Source organism: Drosophila serrata, unplaced genomic scaffold (genome assembly GCF_035046125.1).
Source record: "Drosophila serrata isolate PLE 108 unplaced genomic scaffold, ASM3504612v1 contig_382, whole genome shotgun sequence".
Classification (NCBI taxonomy): domain Eukaryota; kingdom Metazoa; phylum Arthropoda; class Insecta; order Diptera; family Drosophilidae; genus Drosophila; species Drosophila serrata.
In genome coordinates, this window is record NW_028257280.1 from 5361303 (window position 1) to 5382385 (window position 21083).

The following is a 21083-nucleotide window of genomic DNA, read 5'->3' on the forward strand; positions in this document are numbered from 1 at the left end:
ATGCTGCAAATGGCAGCTGCGAGTGGTCAGTGACAAAAACTCGAGTAATATTACACTGGGAATAGCTTGGAAAACTAAAAGAAAGAATTTTCGGGGTCCTTTAGAGCTTATCTTATAGATTTGTTCTATATTTTTTGGTTATATTTAAGGATTTTTATATTATTTTATTAAGAATATAATATATATCTCCCTTAATTTCTCCTTGTGTAAAGCTAAGGCCAGTCAAGCAGCCAGACTGACGCATTGTTGTGGCTATAAGTCAGCGGACTAGAGCAACAAAAAAAAGCTGTGCAGTGAGTTGAAAATCTTAAAGATAAATAAAGGACTTTCCAGAACCGGTAAAAGGATGTGGGAAAATCCCTGCCCGACCTTTGACCCCAAAAAAAAGAAAATAAAAGAAATGGCAGCAAACAAGCCAAAGATGAAGAAGAATCCACCGAGAAAATGATGAGCAGGACAGAGCGATTATGATGCTGCCGCAGCGTCCAGCAGAGCGCAACTGATGAAGCCCACTTAGAGGTGTCCCTGTTCCTCCACATTTTCCCCTCCATCCACTTTTCCTGCTCATTTTCTCTACCAACTCCCAGCTGCTCCTTTCTCCATGGACCGTGGTCAGCAAATGCCTGGCAACATTTGCCGTTGACAGAGTGCAGGAGGGACATGGAAGATGGAAACCGAAGAGTAGGAAAAAAAAAATGGAAACTGGGTGAGGGAACGTGTGTTGGACTACTTGGGGTCGTCTGGACAAACATTACCCATCGTCGGACACCACCGGACATGACCAAATGAAAATGTGTAAGGCTGGCCCCATGGCGGCATCCTCATCGTCGTCGTCGTCGTCGTCGCCTTCGCCGCACAATTATTACTTCAACTTTTCATTTTGGGTCTCTCCACTTTGCCTGAGGGGGTCTGAAGGTGCTGCAGGATCGCAGGCAGGATGGCAGGATGTCAGGATACTCCTGGCCATGGCTTGTAATTTCGCTTCCTGCGTCTCATTTTTCATATTTTTACCGCTTTGAGTGCCATTTTGGCAAACTGCAAGCTGGAAACGGCAACGGCAACGGCAACTGGCCAACAAGGTAAACAGACAATTTCTCAAGCGTCTAATGCCCTGACTTATTGTTGAACTTAAAAGGAAGGCCTGGTGTGAGTGAGTGTGAGGGATGTTCTGGTGCCAACAGACAAACCTCAAAGTGGACTTTGGAATGGGAAAAGTGGGGAGGAAGTAAGGAGAAAGGGTCAAGTAAAAGCTTTTTTCTTTAATGTTAAGGTACCTTGGCAATTATAAAGGTCTAAATAAAATACACTCATACAAATGTGTACCTAAAATGGGCTTATAAAAGGACACTTTTCACCTATTGATTTAAGTGTTTTATTCTTTACTTAATCCTTTTGGTAAAGCGATAGGTTTAAACTTACACAGCTAATCACAAATGAAAATAAATACATTAATTATATATATATAACATTTATTTCTTTTAATTAATTATATATTAATAAAATATTATGTTATATTAATTATGAATCTCTTGCAGTAATTTCTGAAATTGGGACATGATCATTTAAGCCCCATATCCAAGCATTCTATGCAATATACTTTATCTCCTTTAAGATATATTAAAAGAACCCTAAGAAAAGGTTAATTCAAATATGTGTTTTAAAGAAAATAAACTCATTCTTAGCAATAATATTAAATATTAAATAAATCAAGTTTATGATAATAAATGTTCCAGAAAACTCACCAAAAGGCCACGCCTCTTATACCAGATCTCTCTCATATATTGATGACATCTTGAGATATCTGTTTATGATGACCGCTTTGATTTTGATTCCACAAAGAAAGAGTTCAATAGCTGGCATAGCGATTGGAACTTTGAGTTCAATGTCAAATCGCTGACCTCTGCCAGGGGACGACATAAAGAAGAAAAAATTGGTGGCAACAGATTGCGCATACGACCTGTTGAAACAGTCGAAAGTCCGACCCCCGAGAGCAGAATAAAAACGCAGCATTATAAACAAAAACTGCCTACGAAAAACACAGAAAGAAAGCAAAAATAAAGGCAAAAAAAAAAAATATATAAAGACCCATAAAAAGCCTAGCAAAAGTACAGAATTTATGTGTATAAGTAAGCCACGAAGGTCATATTAAATTGCCATAAAGAGCTATCGATTTTATCTGCAACAATGAGCCGAAGGAAAATCGCTGCGCAGAAGAAAATGCTCCAGCATCCTAACGAGGACACTGACACCGCCAGGCCAAGTGGGAGAGAGACGCGTTGGGGGGAAAGCGAAGAAGAAAAAGAAATAAGAGGAAAATAAAGCAGCGGGCAGTCGAAAAATCCATAAAGAGGCGCGTCTGAAGAGGGAGGAAAAGTTTCTTTTTTTTCCCTCCCAGCCATACTTGTCTCCTACTATCCTACTATTTCACTATCTCCTCCTCCTCCTCCTCCTTGCAGGTTTTCCCTTTTTCGCACTGGCTAATTAGAAAAGTTTTCCCCTTCCCAAACTGAGAGCGAGAGCTGAGCGCTCATAGGTGCGAGTAGCCGAGTCGCCATTTTTTTAGCCCACGTGGCGTATGAGCGACGGAGACGGAGAGTGCTGGTGTCACACCTACTTACCTACCACACGTAGCCCAGGAGCTCGACCATTGGCTGGCATAAATCACAGTTACCCCCCCTCAGATCCCCCCTCAGATTTCCCATCCTAACCGGCAGAGCACCTAACGCACTCGGAGAGACACACCTTCCGTTCAGGAGAGCATCAGGACCTGGAGCTGGGACAGGAGCAGCAGCAGCGAGCAGGAGCGGGAGCTGGAGACGGTGCTGGGGTTGGGTTTTTAGTTAGCCCAGCGCACCTGCTCTCTCTCGACTGTGTGTCTCTCTCTCTCTCTACAGCTGTTTTCTCATTTGTATTTACCTAAGACAGCAGTGGAAATATAGTAAAAAAAAAAGGAAAAGCTGGGAAAAAACCGAGTACCTAACGAGCAAAAGCTGCGCACCTAAAACCTGCGCTACACAAAAACTCCAGACGAGCTGAGAGCACCTCACCAGCTCATACACACACACACACACACACATACAGAGATGCTCACGCACACAGGGAAAAGCAGAGGAAAAGCAGCTGGGGGTGGGGGGGAAAGGCGGCGGGAGAAAAGGTGAAAGCCGAGCCACGAGACGAGACGAGACGAAATGAGAGGAGACGACGTTGACGAGCACACGACGACTATGGAAAATGACGATGACGATGACGTTGATGGGAGGGAAATAAAGAAAATGAAATAGGCAACGGAAAATGTGGGAGGAGAATGCAAAGGAGAAAGGGGTGCGGAAAATAGGGAATAAATAGGAGCTATAAGGTAATAAAAGATGGCAATAGAAAGGGTCTATAAAAGCAGGAAAAATCTCTATTAAATAATTGTCTAAACATTTAGGAAAGAATATTAGCTTCATGTGTTTTATGTTTAAAATTTGTAGGGTTTTAGGGAAATATATATCGGGAAAATCTTGATTGGTATTAGCTCAGTATTAAAGTAAAGTATTCACAATTTTTGGTTTATTTTAAAGCCTCTTGATATTCTCTTTTCTTAAATTTTCTAGCTATTTAAAAAACGAATCCAGATTTGTGGAATAAATTTCAGAGAATCAGTTAAAAACTACCATCTAAAACTAAAAAAATATTTAATTTATTATTTTAAAGCAATATTATATGTATTTAATTTAAAGATGATCCAAAATACTTTCCTTTTCTTATTTTTAAACCATTTTTAATCTCAACTAACACATAAAATCCAATTTATGTAAAATTTAAGCAAAAAAACCTTCATAACAAGCTTGTAAAATTATAAAGAAATAATTTTACAGCTTTAATATGATATTTCTTTCCCTACAACTTGATTTGTCTTAGTTTTATAGCCTTTTTTAATGAATAAATCACTGAAAACCAACATTTTAGAGAGGAAAATCACTGCCTTAGCCGTCGGGAAAACCCATAGCTGGCCATAAAGACACCCCTCCTTCGATGTGCCCGTGGAAAACCCCCTCGAAGGTGCTTGGCTTTGGTTGGCTGCCAACATTTTCGTGCTCACCTTAAAAAGCGTAGGTAGGTCTCCACCATAAGCCAAAGTGAGAGCGAGCGAGACAGCAGGACAGGCAACAACCTGGCTGTGATTGTGTGTGTGTATGGAAGTATCTTAGTATGTGTGAGAGCGAAGCAAACGAACGAAAAACGCACGACGAATAACAACTGTTACTTGCGGTTGAGGTTGCAGCTGATACCGTTAGGGGGAGCAGGGGGTGGGGTTGCCAAAGGGGGTGAGTGAGCGAGGTAGGTGCCTCCCCCATTGAACAGGTGAAAGAGAGAGAGAGAGGTAGCAGCGCAGCTGGCACCTACAGCATGCCGCTCTCTCTTTCCCCCAAACACGACGACGACGACGGAGAACGAAGAACGAAGACGATGAGCCAACACCTAAAGCAGGTACATACAGACTTATATGTATATATATATATATATATATATAGAACATGTACCCACTGGGTGGGGGGCTCTGACGCAGGTAGATTGGTGGATGCGTAAGGTACATTATATATATCAGACTCAGACTAACGGAGCTTCCAAGCACGTGTCGAGAATGCCGCCTTGCTGCTTACTCAGGAGGTGTTTTACGGGGGGGCGGCACATGCGCATTTCAGTTATATTCTCGCGAGAGTAACGGTTCTTTTACTGTTAAGTCGAAGCTGTTGGTTAACAGCAGGGGAAATGCAGCTGGGGAAAAGTTAACAGAGCACTCTGGTATGGTCGAGAAAATTCATAAATAATGTTAATTTATTTTAGCCATTGCAGCTGCTGCTGCCGCTGCTGTCTTCGCCTAGCAAAGAGTGCTGACAGTTTTCCCAAGATATAGCCATAAAATACAACTCACAGGCACACACAGTTAAGGGTTCTCTATGCGAGTGTGTGTGTGTGGGTGTGTTGTGGAGAGACATTGACCCACAAAGGAAATTAACATAATTGTTGATTCTTGCGTTTTATTGTCGAGTGCGTTCTCTGGCCTTGTCCTCGGACTGAATCGATATTGTGGAAATTATACAAAGGACTGAAAATCTGAAACTGATGATGCAGGGAAAGAGCCGGGATCGGGGAAAACTCAAAGGGTCATCTGGAGCCCTGAAAAGTAGGCAATATACAAAATTAAGCTAGGAGAACTTACTTTAAGAAGGCCCGGTGACTGTTCACTTGTCTTGTCTTGTCTAAATATTTTAAATAACTTATCCTATAATAAAAACTATATTTTTCTTTACTTAAACTTAATAAATTTTAGTATATTCCTGTACGTTCAATAACCATATTTATTCCCTTTTAGGGCGTTCTAATTTTAGTTATAAGCTTAAAACTCAGTGAAATAATCATTTCCGATTGTATAAACCATATATATTCTTGATCAGCATCAACAGCCGAATCGATTTAGCTATGTCCGGGTAAAATTTAATTTTTTCAAAGTTTTTAAAAATTTTTTAAGGGTTTACATAGTTAGAATTGTTAAAAAATTGATTAAAATTTTAATTTAATTTAAATTTTAAACTGAGTATGCAGATTTATTAGTCTAATAAAAACTAACACAAAACATCTTTCCGGATTGGAATTAATGAATTTTTGGCTTAGTTATGAGCTAAAAAAAAACCGTCATAATACTACTTCAAGGGTTTACAAACATTGGCTTTTCGGGTTTTAAATTATTTAAAAACTTATTGAAATAAAATTCTAATATTATATATATCTAGCATCTTCAGGGTTCACCTTAATTGAATTTTAATTTCCATTGATTGCACTTTTCGACCTTTTGCTGTGTAAACAAAAAAAGTTGCGCATACGCCATGTTGGCCCCAGAAAACAAGCCAACAAAATTTGCATTGTTTTCCCTTTTCTTTTTGGAGGTGGAGAAACCAAATGAACAGTTTCCCGCTGTCGGGAAACTTTCCTTGCACTTTTCACACTTCTTTGGGAGCCAGCAACAGGACAGGATAGCAAGGACTTTCCTTGTTGCTCTTTTGGCTGCTACAAATAACCGGCATCAACTTTAATCACCTGCTTAATTAAATCAGTTTCGTCCCGGCGCAGGTTGCCAACTCCAGTTCCTCTTCTCTCCCTTCCTCAGAGTTGGTCATTGTTCTGTTGTCCTGAGTCCTGGCTGCCTGCATAAATTATGTGCTGTATAATCACCTACAAGCGTTCATTTTAAGCTCCTGGCAAGTGTCCTTTGGCCTTCATCCTCTCTGTTCTGTGTTTTCTGACCAGTTTTTATTATTTTATTTTTTTGTTCTGGTCGCTGATGTCCGATAAAGTTCTTAAATCATTTACGTTTTCCTTGCCTTTTCCTTTTGTTTTTCCCTCGATGTGGTTTTCATTTGCTTAATGTTTGCGAAGAGTTTTTATATTATCATGAGATTTAGATTTGGATTTATGTTTTTTAATTTCATTAAGAAGATTCTAAGATATTCAAGCCAAGTTGGAAAGCTTAACGAGATGTAAAAGGTTTAAATAAAGATGTGGAAGGAATATCAAAAAAGGTATTTACAAAAAGAGTATAAGAATTTCTTGGTTAAACATTCCCTATATATTTATTTTTTAACCAATTTCCCTTTTATTTTCTCCCATATAAATTATCCTTCAATTGTTTGTTCAATTCAGAACTGAACAACAAAAGCAATTAGCAGAGACACGAGGTTAATTGGTAAACCCCTCGAAAAAATGCTTTCCCCCTATTTCAGAGCTCCTTTTTCTCCTGGTTAATGTAATGGACCGCAATTTACGTCAACTTAATACTCATTTCTGAGCAGGAGTTTGTTGCCTGCTCCAAGGATGCTTCTCCAAAGGATATGTGTCTGAGAATGGGTGGTCCAAGGAGGTTGATTTGCTGCTCCATTTCTCGCACCACTCGCCCACGCCTAGGTAAGATTTATTGGGGGAGTGGGTCAGAACAGGACTCGACTCGCAGGACCTCAAGTGAGCAACGCAATTTGGTGAAAGTATCGAGTTTCGCCCGCAAAACACTTTCACCACATGTGTGTGCAGTCCTTTTTGATTTTTTCCCTGCTGCGGCTGCTGGACGTAGAAAAGTAAACAGAAGGTTAATGGATTTGACACACGGTACCAAGGAAGCCACGGCACTTGGGCGTGAAATGGATATGCTTTCAGGCAACGCACAAAAACACACACACACACATACACACACAAGGACGAGAACATGAGGGGGCGAGTGCCATGAAATTGGTTGGAAGACATTGTTTTGTTTATTCCCAGCACAAGTGAACTGTGCACGTAAAAATCCATAACAATTTCCACAGTCTTGGCTTTAAGTCATAAAGTTTATATAAGATTTAAATGCAAAGCAAGGCATTTATTCTGGATATGCTTAGGTATATTTATTTTCTATTAAATTGTAGCTTATATTTGTCCGCTTCTATTCTTCGGCTGCATTTTAGGTTACTTGAGAGAAATACAAATTTAAATTAAAGCGACATCCTTAAGGAGAGCAGCTTCTATACTCCATAAACCTTGATAAGTTTTAAATTTAAAATTTAAATTCTTCTAAGTATATACAAACTCACCTCTTTGTCTTGTATAATTTTAAAAGTGTACAAATTTTATAAGCTTAGATGCTTAAATTAAGGACTTTCCCCTGGCGTGCTTGGGGTCCTGCTACGTGGTGCTTTCAGTATCAGTTTTCCGGTGTCATCACAACTCATATCAAAGGCTTCTAGCACCGATCGTGTTTGCTTAGTAATCTCCTCCTGGCTCAACTCCGGCTTCCAATAGTCCAATCCAAAGGGTAATATAAGGATTATGGTGGCCATAGATATGGCAGTTTGCTTCCAGAGTGCCATCGGAACCAAATACAAGACCAAGGATATGGCAAAGACCACGATGGCTATGAGCTTGTGATGGCTGAACCTTGATGGGCGACGCCCTGCCACCACCTCTTGAAGGCGTTGCTCAAAGGCCTTCAGATCGTCATAAGGCAGAGATTCCATTGTAGAAAATTTTCCTAGATTTTTACAAATGCTAGAAGAAAATGTATAGATCTTATGTGAAATTTCCTAGATCTGAAATGGAGTAACTCTCAAGGCCTTCTCAAGGGAATACTTTTACAAAATTTGTTCTTTTAAGTAAAATCTAATGCTATATTTTAAATTTAACATGTATATAATGAGGCATATTTAATCTTTTTTACTTCTTCTGATAGCTCTTCTTAAACTTAAGCTTACTTGACTCTTTTAAGCAACTTAAATTTTGTATTTTCGCCGCCCTATTCCGATTCCCATTGCAGGTCGTGTTTATTTAAACTTTCGCTGCACGTCCGCTCAGCCAGAAGCTGCAGGCTCAAAGTTCCAATCAGTCGGCCGCTGTCTGGCTGACAATTGGCCAGGATCCACCGCAAGGACCTCTTGCTCCAAGCTCACTCCCCTCCCCCCCATTTGGCACGTGCTCGCCGAGGGGTTTTTGAAATAAGACGCAACAAAAACTGCAACTGTTTACGATGAATTTTCCGCAGTTCTTTTTTTCTTTTGCGCCAATTTCACTTTCCGCCCCCTCGACCAAAACGTTCGAATGGAGCAAATAAATGCAGCCAGGGAATAAATCATGTGTGAAGGTGTCCTTAGCCACCGCAGGCAATCTGCGCCACTGACAGTTTTAATGCCGAATGAAGTCCTGGCTGCTGCGTCCCCACCCCATCCACCTCTCGCACTTGTGGCATATGTGTGACGTTTCAATATCCTGTTGCGTGATTTTTATTTTCATCATATTTTGCTTTTTTTCGTATATGGAGATTTTCACCCCGATGCGTGTGTGTGTATTTTCCGGAGGCTGGGAAAAAGCGAGTATGCTACGTGAAAAGTCGCAAGTCACAAATCAAAATGCTCGGCATTGTGTGTGTTTCTGGCTCCACCCTTGCCTTGTTTTTGTTTTCGCATGTTTCCCTCCGTTTAGGCCTTTGAGCTGTCTACTTAGCTGGGTGTGAGTTTATGATAGGGAGAGGTTATACCTTCTATTAGGGGACAGAGAAAGTGCGAGGGGAGGGAGAAAGTCACGCCAGCAGCCAATAAATCAAAATCTGTATTGCCAGGGAAACCCACCCATAACTCGATTTTTATATCGCTTGGCTTTAGTTGTTGATTTTGTGATTTATGTCACGGTGCTAGCAGGATTTTTTCCGATTATCAATGGAGATATGTATTTAGTATGTATGTAGTCCATAGAGAAAGTTAATAGAGGGGGAAAGTCGCCTTAAAAGGATGTACTTAAAATTACAAGTTAATTCTTTAGATACTTGAACTTTGAATGAAAGGATAGAATCTATAACGTTTTCCTCAATGACTTAGGCGTTTAGAATTCAAAAATATTATTAATATTGTAATTCTAAATCTCGCTTTACCGAACTTAAGATTTACTTGTTTCAAGTCCGTTTTAAAAAGGTCTTTAATCCAATTTTCCCATACATATTCAACACCCAAAATCCTCCACACAACTTCCGCAATTTTCCAGCTACTCTTTGACCATTTTCCCTGGCATTTTCCTAGAATTTCCCTGGCAGTTCCCTCCCTCTCCCTTCCTTAGTTGAGCTGAATTGTAATATCCATTTACTGCGAAAAGCTGGCAAAGTTTTCCAATACCATTTGCCATAATTCTGCTTTGCACATTGACACCTAACCGAAAGGCGTTCAATAAGAGCCAAGAGACAGGAAGCCAAAGCAGGAGCCGAGAGGGTTGGGCACTAAAAAATTGTGAAAAGCACTCGAAATCTTGAACAAGACTTTTCCGACTTGGACATGGACACTTAACTGACAATGTCTGACCTTTTCGACGAAAAGTAAAAGCTGAATTTAAGCAAAAATCATACAAAGACATAACAAGATTTTTTCTGATGTACATATGTATGTATTTATGTAAGAGAGAAAGAAGGGATGCCATGAAAAATGCTTACGTGATGTTTAAGTTTTGTGTGAAGGTCGCTGGTAGGTTAGAGAAAAAGGAGTTGGATAGGAAAAGTCAGAGAACGCATTGTTGCATCTTATGCTGCGGGAAAAGCGACTGTGGAAAATCGAGCCAAAGGAAAAGGGGTCTTGAAGACGGCGCCTTCACACACACACTCAGACTTCGGGGAAGAGTTTGCCGTCAAACTTAAAACTGTCAAAAAGTTGCTTCCATCCATCCCTCTTATGTATTTTAACTCGCAATCTCTCTCTTTTTTGGCCACTCTACCCATCTCTCTCTTGGCCACTCTACCCATCTCTGTCTCTACGTGAGTCTTCCACATTTTGGCTGGCTGTCAACAGCTGCTCCTCGGCACGCAGGCCGTTGTTCAATATTGATTCAACTTTTCTGGCCAGCGACTACAGCGATTAAAAGTGCATTTAAAGGCGAAAAAGCTGATGGTTTTTCAGGGGGTTAAAGAGAAGGGAGTTAAGGCAGGGGATTCCCCATAACTTCCAGCAAAAGAAGCGCCAATGCTGCACCATCATCAAGTGGTTAAACCACACTGTTGCCTCAGGGGGAAGCCCACCTAAAGGGATTAACCCTAAAGGACCTGGCGTTATTTTATTCAAAATATTTATTTTAAAGCTTTTAAAATTGCATATATTTTTTGTGTTTCATTGATTGATTTAAATAATTTATAAATAAATAGAAAGATGTAAAATAATAATAATTTGTAGGTAACTTTCACAAAATTCCTTCGAAAATAAATGTCTCTAAGACATATACTCGACCGATTTTATTAGGAACTTGTATATATCTTCCTTACACTAATTCATATTTATCCTTTCCCGTATTCCCATATCATATTACATTTCAACCTTAAACCAAAAGGGTTAAGGTAGCATCCCCTTTCCCCTTAAATCACCCCTAATCACCTTCACCTGCCCCACATCCTTTCGCAGGATTGCCCCCAAGGACAAGCAAACAACAGCTGCCTGCAAGTGTGCTACAATAAACTGCACTGCAATTCGAGTACAGTAAAGCCTACTAAAAAGAGCTGCTATGAAAGCACATCCCTGAAAAAGGACCTACTAACCAGGATGCACTGTTTGAAGGAAAGGAGGAGGATGCTTCTGGGGGTGAGTTCCGTCCGCCGGTTGTTGCGTGTTTACGCAACGTAACCAAAGTCAAAACCTCGATTAGGATTCAATCTGCTGCTGTGTGGGGGCCAGCAACACTGGCAATGTTGTTTGTCCTTGTTGTCCCTGCCCCTGAGCCACCAGATCCTGTTCCATGCATTCTAACCCCACCACCAAAACCCACTTCATTTAACCCCCACGCAGGTCAGGCAAAGTCAAACCGATTAAAACACACGCACAGGGACCGAGACAGACAGCAGAGTTAGGATGTTATTTAACTGAAATAAAGACTAGAAGATGACCATTAAAATATATTAAAATTTTAATAAGTTAATAAACTAAAATATGCTAAATAAAGAGGATATTTAACTTAATTTCAGCCTAGGAAATTAATTATTTATATATAAAACAACCTATAAGTTGATAACCTAACCATCATACCCTTGATTTCCTTTCAAAATGACTAACAGGACACAACAAGGACCTGGCTGGGACCACAGCTTCATTGTCCTGCCATGGCTTTGTGTGTGTCCACCTAGGTAGCCACTGTGTAGTCCTGGACCAGTTTAGAGCCCTGAAACTCCGTGGCGGTATTCTTCAAGGGGCAATTAACTGTTAAGCTTCCCAACACAACGGGCAGCAAAAAAAGTGGAAAATCAGCCTCGAAAAAAAATAGTTGTCTCATCTGATGGCCAGAGGAGGGAGGAGTACGATATCGGTGGGATATATATAGTATGCAGAGCTTGCATAGATTAGATTTCCACCCGGCCACGCCTTCTCTTTGCCAGGATGCGGAATATTTGCAGCTGCCGCAGCAATGGGGACCGCACAGTGGCGGCCATAAAAGAGCCATTAACGCCAGGAGCCAGGACCTGCCTCCCTCTCTCCCCTCCACCCTGCCTGCATCCTCCATATCCTGATGGATATAATTTAAAGCGCTTTAATTCGGGGCGTAGCAAAAATGCTCGAGTGGAAACTGTCAGACACATCAGCAAGGCATCCAATTGCCAATTAGCCAAGGTGCAAGAAATTAAATTAAAAACTGAAGAAAACTAAGGGGAAACCATAAGAATTGAAGGAGGGTATTGTTCTTTTTTTACTTAAATGGGTGTCCTTTTACCTTGTGAGTGACATATATTTTTTTGAACAGAACTTTGGAAGGAAAAAAATGCGAAGGAGCAACAAAAACCACAGGCGAACACGAAACCAATTTGAAATCTTGAGAACACAAAAAAAGGGAATTAATAAAGGAAGTCTAGGTTTAAGTATTACAGAATTAAATACTCTGCAAAAATTAAACTCAATTAATTAGAATTATAAATAATTTTAAGTTAAATTATTCCCATTTGTCGAACAGTTTAAAATTAATTTAATTTAAGTCTTAAAAGTCTTTAGTAATAATTATTTGAAATAGCAAAAGTCTTTATATATATTTATTTTAAGTTCCTTCTGAAAAAGAATATGACTAAATAAAGAACTGGAAAATCTTAGCCACAACGAAGGACACTCATCAAGGAGCAAGGACATAACCACGCCCACAGTCTCGAGCAAATTAATTTGCCGAGTGTCGACTGCAGTCCAAGTATCCTTGAAACGAAGGCCACTCCAAAGAAGGTGCATCAATGCCTTGGCTCGATAGGAAAGTGTTTTTCTCCGTATTTTCCTACACCATTTCACCCCCTTTTTTCTCCCTCTCCCTCCTCTGTAAATCTTTTCGCGGAAATCTCAATCTGCGCTCGAGCAAATTGTTGTTTAAATAAAAATTTAAAGCAAATTGCTACGCGGAAGTAAATCGTTTTGTGGTAATGGCGGATAAAAAATGTAAGCCACAGCATATCAAATTACCCCCCGAGAAGGAGAGATGAAACCAGATGACAAAGTGCGTCCTGGCTTCCGCAGAGTGAGGGCAGGGGGAGAGTGTAACAAGGTGTAGCCCAAAGTAAGTCAGCTCCTTGATAAGTGCCTGCCAAGTGCTGGGGGTGGATTTATCCCCTGGATGCGGTTGACAGTCGCGTAGCATTTTGATGCTATGCTGAAAAATTGTTGCTAATTTTTTAACAGTCAACGGAGACAGAGTTCCGGAGTTTTGGAGTTCCGGCAAAGAGATTGGAGCCGGGCATATCGCATTTCACTGGAGAAGACGACGACGGAGTGCAAATGGTTTGGCATTTTAATTTTATTAGAACAGGAGCAACAAGCGGAAGGCGGATGAAAGGAAAGGAAAGGTCCTTTAAAGCGATTGCTGCCAGAGATTATGGGATGTAGATCTATCCCACAGATAGCGAAAGCTTTGACTGAAAAGGTTTTATTGACTTTACACAATCAAAAATTAATTGCAAAGTAAGCATATATGTATAGCATAATTCTTTAACTCTTCAAAAGGTATGTAGAAAAGAGTTTATGCATTAAATTAATGCATATTCATGAGCAAAATGTTGACAGAAAAAAGATTTTAACAAATCAAAGTTGTTAAAAAGTTATTTTGAGGTGGAAAAATTTGCTAAAAGAAAGCTATTAATCAATTAGTATTTTTAGAAAATATTTAAATATCGTTTGGAGAAATCTTTTAAGATGGCTAGACTTTTGGTTCATTTAAGGAACAATTTCTGTAGGAGTAATTAATATTTGATATATAATCAATTAGTAAATAAACCATTTAGTAAGAAAATTTGGATTCCTTCTAAAGTAAAGGTTCGATAAATTAATCAACGATATTAAAGAGATTGAATAAGCAAGGACTTTAAAGACTTCTGTAGACATTTAGAAGACTTAAGATTTTAATTAAATGAAATACATCAATTCTTACAATAGGAAATATCAAAATAATACATTTTAAATATAACAAAAACCTCTATTTAAATTAAGAAACCCCCTTGAATTGACTAAACCCCATTCAAACCCCTTTAACCTTAAAACTTCAACTTCAAAATGAACCAAAATCATATGCAGAAACTTCCTGGTATGTAAGAAATGCACCTTTCACCACCGCAAAGCACACATTGTCTCATTGTCTTTTTATTCAGCGCATCCCCAAACGATTTCCCAATGCAATTTAAGCAGCCGCAGAAAAATGTTGCCAACATATTTTGCACAATGTTTTTCTCTAGGCAGAAACACACACGAAAGATATAGATACAGATGCGAACGTATATAGATACTCTGGTGAGCAGACAAGGCCAGACGAACGACTTGAGGGATTTTACTGAAATGACATTTGGCTCCGCATGTGACAGCTTGTGCAGGAGGAGGTTGAAGGATCAGGAGCAGGAGCAGGACCTGGACGAGCAGGAGATACTACAAGTACCACAGGCAGCCGTTGGCATTGAAAAAAGCAATTTAAGTCAAGCACAGAGCAAAGGAAAGATGGGAAACACAGCCTAGAAATTAGTGAAGAAAAGCAGAGCTAAGATGTAATTTTTAAGAGGTATTTCCCTATTAAAAATATGGATAAAAATGCTAAGTTTAAAGTGTTATTTAGCTATTTAAATTAGAGAAAAAAAATCAATGTTAAAATTGAGAAAGAAGAAATAATTATAAAGAGCCAAGCCAAGGAGTTTTCAAATGAAATAAATTAAAGCAGAAGTTTGGTAAGGAATTAAAGGTTCCTTTTCTATTTTTTACCTTTAGATTTTTGTAATATTTTATAACCCAAAATAAATACATAATTTCCCCCAGTGTATGTTAACAAAGTACCATCGCACAACACGCACACAGATAAATGCAATCAGGCTGAGGAGCAAACGCATGCCAATTGTTGCCATCTTCCTGCTGCCACCCCTCCTTGCCATCACTCATCCGCAGTGTGGGACGAGTCTCTGTGTGTGTGTGTGGAAATTTTGATAAATTGCCGCCACTACCTTTTGGCCCACAATAGGACACCAACCAAGTAGGAAAAGCTTACGTGGTGCCTGGTACATATGTTGTCTGGCAGATGAAAGAACTCAATCCGGGAAGGTGGAAATCAAGACAAATGCATTTGCTCCGCCACAAAACCAAGACTTTTCCTGCTTCAAGAGCTGTGAGAATGCATGCCGCCATCAATCTTAATTGAAAGCCAAGTCGGAAAAGTCGCACTGGAATTGGAAAAGTTTCCTGGCAAAAGGAGAACGAACACAAACAGGAAACGCGAACAAACAATAAATCTGGCAAATTATTAGCAGCGCCAATCGAAATCGAAGTGCAAAACTTCCGGAGAAGTCTCTTCGGGATGAGAGGATGAGAGGCTGAGAGGTCTCCAGCCAGGCGTGATAAATGGGAAAGCTGCGAGGTGGGAGCACTGCGGCTAATTGAATTTAATTGCTCAATTAATGGTGCAATGAGCTGCGGACCACTGCCAGGCAGAGAAACAGGAATCGCATTGCGAATCGAAGTTCAAGGTATGGAAAGCCAGGCAAAAACTATCAAAAGATGGGGGAAAATTCAATAAATAAAGATGAGTAAGCTGCAGCAATAATAAAGAAGTTAATTAGTACGACAGAAAAGTTAAAGCTTAAATATTCGCATTCTTGAAATCGATATTATTTTAAATTTTTATATGACAATTTTTTTGATAAATCAAGTTTTAAAAAACTCATAGCTCAGAAAAAACTTAATTAATTTTATTTCGGAAATCATTCCTATGTTAGTTTTCATTAGGTTAATAAATCTGCATAATCAATTTAAAATTTAAGAAAATTGAAATTTTTGAAAATTTTTGGCAATTTTTATAAAAATTTCAAAATTTAAATAAAATTAAATTTTGTCTTGACATAGTTAGATCTTTTCCCCTGTTGATTCTGATCAAGAATATACAGTCGAATCCCGATAATTCGTACCCCGCTAAATCGAAAATCGCGATAATTCGTAAAAAATTCTGTCCCCTTGAAAAAAACTCGTTAATTCGTAAAAATTCCATACATTTTGGTCCCCTCGTTAATTCGTAGTATTTGGCGCAACGCAAAGAATATTGAACCTCTTAAAAATCGTAATTTTGTTTCGAAACCTCTTATAAATCGTAATGCGATGCGAAATATTTTGTAGTTAAAGCGACGTTAGATTTTGCAGAAAAGATAAAGCTAAATACATACATATGTAAACATGATGTGAAATGTAAAAACCCCCTTTATTCGACTCTTTCATTTTTGAGCCCCTTTAAATAGAAATCTCGATAAATCGAATTCCCGTCTAATTCGTAAAAAATGTGATCCCCTTGCCATTTCGAATTATCGGGACTCGACTGTATATAGCTGACATAGGAGCTATCGGACGATTTGTAGAACTATGATCAGTAATTAACAATGATCATTAAGTAACTATGAGCAGTAAGTAACTCTGAACAGTAAGTATCTATGACCATTAAGTAACTCTCAACAGTAAGTAGCTATGACCAGTAAGAATGTAAAGAGGAACATGGCAATAAGGAATAAAATTGGGAAGTTGGAATTGATCGCACCAATATCTTATTTATATGTAATATAAATGTCATGGTTAAGACTTACCGCAGTAGAGGACACGTCATTGTTTACTTCCTTCCAGTGTTGTGACCAAAAATGCTGATTCCATCCAAAGGGAGCTTCTTCCTAGTCATCCAGATGTATTGCATTGGCCACGTCATATTTTTAGGCCGAAGGCTGATCACTTGCACTATCACTTGAGATGTTAACACTAGGTACCCCTAGGACAGACTGAGGCGCGCGGGCCCTCAGCGCCTCTATTTATAGTCCGCGAGCAGAGCAGAGCAGAGCAGAGCAGAGCAGAGCAGAGCAGAGCAGAGCAGAGCAGAGCAGAGAAGAGAAGAGCAGAGCAGAGCAGAGCAGAGCAGAGCAGAGCAGAGCAGAGCAGAGCAGAGAATAGCAGAGAAGAGAATGTGAGTGCGTGGGAGAGAAGCTGTTGCCTTTAGAGATTAACATAGAGCGATTAACATAGCGAGAGTGGGGGAGAGGCAGAGAGCAGCAGCGAGCTGATATTTAATTTAACTTTAATCAGCAAGTAACTTTAAGCAGTAAGTAACTCTGATCAGTAAGTATCAATGAACACTAAGTAACTCTGAGCAGTAAGTAACTCTAAACAGTAAGTATCTATGACCAGTAAGTAACTCTGATCAGTAAGTATGTATGTTCACTTACTAACTTTGAACACTAATAAACAATGACTTGCAACTTTTGTAACACAACACATTTCTGAAACTTGGCCGGCAGCACTCACTTAGTTCCGGGGATGTTAGAACTTGTTGGGAATCATATGCACAGTTGTGCGAGATTTGTTTTAGAACAAATTTAATCTATTTCAATGATCTATGGAGTTATTCTTGTATATAATTTTACTGGTATATAAGTCGGAGCATGACGTATCGGTGGACTATATACAGTCGAATCCCGATAATTCGTACCCCGCTAAATCGAAAATCGCGATAATTCGTAAAAAATTCTGTCCCCTTGAAAAAAAACTCGTTATTTCGTAGTATTTGGCGCAACGCAAAAGAATATTGAACGTCTTATAAATCGTAATTTTGTTTCGAAACCTCTTATAAATCGTAATGCGATGCGAAATATTTTGTAGTTAAAGCGACGTTAGATTTTGCAGACATCAGAACGGAGAAGAAATTTTATAGAATTTACAAACCAGAGCATTAATTCCTCAACTTAAACATTATTTTTCGACTCATGATGTGCCAAATAGTGTGTTTGACAACCTAATAGGTTTAGAAAACGCGATGGAAAAAATAAAAGAAAAAAAACACGAAGCAATCAAAAATTACCAATTATTTTAAAGCATAAATTTTCGTTTTTAATAATTTAATGTTTCTGCTTAATTTTGTTTGTTAATTTTTTGTTTAATTTTCCTTTAATTTGAAAAACGTACAAATGAATGTACATATTTGTTATGTTTGTTTAATTTTAATAAAGCTAAATACATATGTAAACATGATGTGAAATGTAAAGACCCCGTTTATTCGACTCTTTCATTTTTGAGCCCCTTTAAATAGAAATCTCGATAAATCGAATTCCCGTCTAATTCGTAAAAAAAGTGATCCCCTTGCCATTTCGAATTATCGGGACTCGACTGTATATGATTTATGGGGTCGGAAATGACTCCTTCACTTTGTTTTAAAGCTCTGACTAAAATTAGGGTACACAAAAATACAAAAACATATAAAAAATACTTTATAAAACATAAAAATTGTATATTCAAAAAAGTTTTATTTTTAAACATCAAAGAAAAATTTACGATTTCCCTTGCGGTAAGTTGGTTTGATAAACATCTGATTAAACTCGCGTATCCAAACAGTCATGACTGCAAAATCAAGATAAAAATAATTAAAAAAATTAATGAAATCTTTAATTTACTCACCAAATTTGAAACCCTGATATACAGGACATGCAGAATGAATGGTGTGTAAATCAAGATCATAAGTTTCACCCTTTAGATTATGCCAAAACAAAACCTTTCCCCGCTCAGCCGGAACTTTTATATTTATGTCCGTAAAGGCAGTGGCCCCACCATGGGGTGCATCATTAAGCTAAGGATTTAAAAAAAAAGAAAAATATTAAAAAAAATATCAGAAATATATCTTAACAAGAAAGGAAGCTAACTTCGGCACGCCGAAGTTTATATACCCTTGCAGATAGAACTTCTATGACTTGGAATCCCAACAATATAAATTATATTTATTTGTGTTAAAAAACAATGAAGTAATACCTGCTTTCATTTCATTCACCTTTACATATTATATTTGCAGTTTTACAGTCACAGATGTGCATTTTTCTCCACATCTAACGATCGTTTGTATGGCACCTATATAATATAGTAGTCCGATTTTCATAAAATTTTACACAAAATTTAAGATTGATATAAAATGGTTATACTTCAAATTTGATGAAAATCTGTTGAAAACTGAAAATGTTATAATTTTTAATTGTCTTAATTTCTCGATTGTTCCTATGGGAGCTATATGATATAGTTGTCCGATTTTCATTAAATTTTATACAAAATTGTAGAGTATAGTAAAATGGCTATATCTTAAATTTGATCAAATTCTGTTGAAAACTGAAGTTGTTATAATTTTTTTTTTTTAAATTATCCGATCATTCCTATGGCAGCTATATGATATAGTCGTCCGATCCGGCCCGTTCCGACATATATACGAGTGAGAGTATATAGAAGGTTAACTGCAAAGTTTCATTCAGATAGCTTCATAACTGAGAGACTAGTTTGCGTAGAAACGGACAGACGGACAGACGGACAGAAGGACAGATGGACAGACGGACAGACGGACAGACGGACAGACGGACATGGCTAGATCGACTCGGCTGTTGATCCTGATCATATATACTTATATATGGTCGGAGGTGCCTCCTTCACTGCGTTGCAAACTTCTGACTGAAATTATAATACCCTGCAAGGGTATAAAAAACTCACATAAAAAAGGACAGTGGCAATGCGATCCCCCTCACTGCTGATATCTGGAGCAGATCCATTGAAGAAGTCAGGATGTGGACCGTAATGAGCCCCGAATCCGTACTTAAGAAGCTGAATCTCAATGCTGTCATCGATATTTAATCCAGTGATATCCCGAATTACATCAAATAAATTATGGAAAGGTGAATCTGGTAAGTCGAAATCTTCGGAATAAACCCAGGATCCCACAGCGGTTCGTCCTTTATGCTTAATTGCACCTAACTTGGGTGTGAAAATGTATGTTGGCTCCATTTTTGGCTCTCCAAAGCGTATTATCTTTTCATTTTGTTTTACTGACAAGATGTCGTGGTAAACCACAATATAAGGATCAAGCGAGATTTCCTCCATTTTCAGAGGAGCCAGAATCAGAAAGGGTGAAGTGGTGCTATTGTAGCGACAATGGAGTCTCGAAGGACTTGGAACTTGCGAAGATTGGCACAACTTTGAGTAGGATACCGAAAGATAGGGTAAGTCATCTGTGGGATCATTCAAATTGGCTTTATAAAAGTTCAGCAATGAAGTATGGTTCTCGGCTAGATCTGGCTGTTTTTCTAGGACATTGAGAGCTTTATCATCCTCACCTGTAATTAAAATTTTCTTGAGAAGAGTTTATAATAAATATACGATAATAAATCATACCCATCTCTGTAAGACTACGAGCCAGTAGCAAAACCAAGTCCTTTTGATGCAAGCCCATTACCTCAACATCCTTCCTGGCTTCCAAATCAAAGTTCAAAGTAATATTAAACCATTGAGTAGCTTCTTCAGGAAAGTCCCATTTAAAGTAAAGTTTTCCCAACTCAAAGCAATCCAAAGCTGTTAGAGTGTTTCTATAAAATAATTATACTGATAATATCATATAGAGGGAAGAACTTGTAAGACTATTACCTGTACTGTATGCCATCAATGAGACCATGAGTCATTTCCAAAGGTGTGGCATTGTAGGTCCTGGCCATCCGATACATGGCCTCAGTGGCTTCATCGCGGTCTGACTTTAGAGGTAATTCTGGTAATTTCTCTTGGAGGAAATTGATTTGTTCTGCAATGTGTTATGCATGAATTATAAATATTTTATATTATTTTATTTCCCAGTTGCTCACCTTCTCCCACTGGCCTCTGCATAAACTCCTCCAGGTTTTTCCAATCCTGATACATGTGTCGTATGAGAGGAAAGCTATGCAAAGGATTGGACAAATAGTCCTCTTCCACTCCCTCAGCTGCCTTCAGAGGCTGTCGCAGCTCCTCCGCAATTCTTGAATATAAAGAAATAGCTTAATTAAAGTCTCTTCAATTTTAGAGTAGTTTAAGTTTAATAAATACCTGCGAAGTTTATTGATTTTCTCTTCCAGCTTGTGTAAATATTCCTTAAGATTGTCTATCAGATCTTTGTCCAATTTCATGGCATCCATTTTGGCATCTTCCGAAATTAGAAACTCCTTTTGAGCTTCAACAAACCAAAATAACAGCAAAAGAAAGTGTATTTTTGTGAGTAAGAACATTTTGAGACTGAGAAAATCATACTTTAAATGCTGTTAA

General features: G+C 38.6%; 2 protein-coding genes and 1 pseudogene across 3 annotated transcripts; 1 reads left to right on the forward strand and 2 right to left on the reverse strand.

Moving 5' to 3' along the window:
• Positions 1 to 945: 945 nt before the first annotated feature.
• On the forward strand, positions 946 to 1632 carry LOC110186285 (uncharacterized). The gene is given in 4 exon segments (XM_020955398.2): positions 946 to 1005; positions 1007 to 1101; positions 1140 to 1225; positions 1613 to 1632. Coding segments are annotated over 4 exon segments (261 nt in total).
• A 5760-nt stretch (positions 1633 to 7392) lies between these two features.
• On the reverse strand, positions 7393 to 8144 carry LOC110186631 (nuclear envelope phosphatase-regulatory subunit 1 homolog pseudogene; annotated as a pseudogene). Its single transcript, XR_015273234.1, has 2 exons — positions 7605 to 8144; positions 7393 to 7550 (listed from the first exon to the last, which is right to left on the reverse strand). The product of XR_015273234.1 is annotated as a nuclear envelope phosphatase-regulatory subunit 1 homolog pseudogene (transcript).
• A 10105-nt stretch (positions 8145 to 18249) lies between these two features.
• Positions 18250 to 21046, reverse strand: LOC110186626 (prolyl 4-hydroxylase subunit alpha-2-like). Its single transcript, XM_020955877.2, has 7 exons — positions 20868 to 21046; positions 20648 to 20799; positions 20436 to 20586; positions 20187 to 20377; positions 19509 to 20128; positions 18441 to 18609; positions 18250 to 18383 (listed from the first exon to the last, which is right to left on the reverse strand). Exons 1-7 carry the CDS (start codon positions 21044 to 21046, stop codon positions 18295 to 18297), a joined length of 1551 nt encoding a protein of 516 aa, XP_020811536.2. The 3' UTR covers positions 18250 to 18294.
• Positions 21047 to 21083: the final 37 nt, after the last annotated feature.

Bases quoted from the DNA above. Each gene is read 5' to 3' on its own strand.
- LOC110186626 (XM_020955877.2), bottom strand. From the start codon at position 21,046: ATGTTCTTACTCACAAAAATACACTTTCTTTTGCTGTTATTTTGGTTT. The intron at 20,587-20,647 runs GTGAGCAACTGG...AACACATTGCAG, and splicing joins GCAGAGGCCAGTGGGAGAAG to AACAAATCAATTTCCTCCAA. The intron at 20,129-20,186 runs GTATGATTTATT...TTTTAATTACAG, and splicing joins TCGTAGTCTTACAGAGATGG to GTGAGGATGATAAAGCTCTC.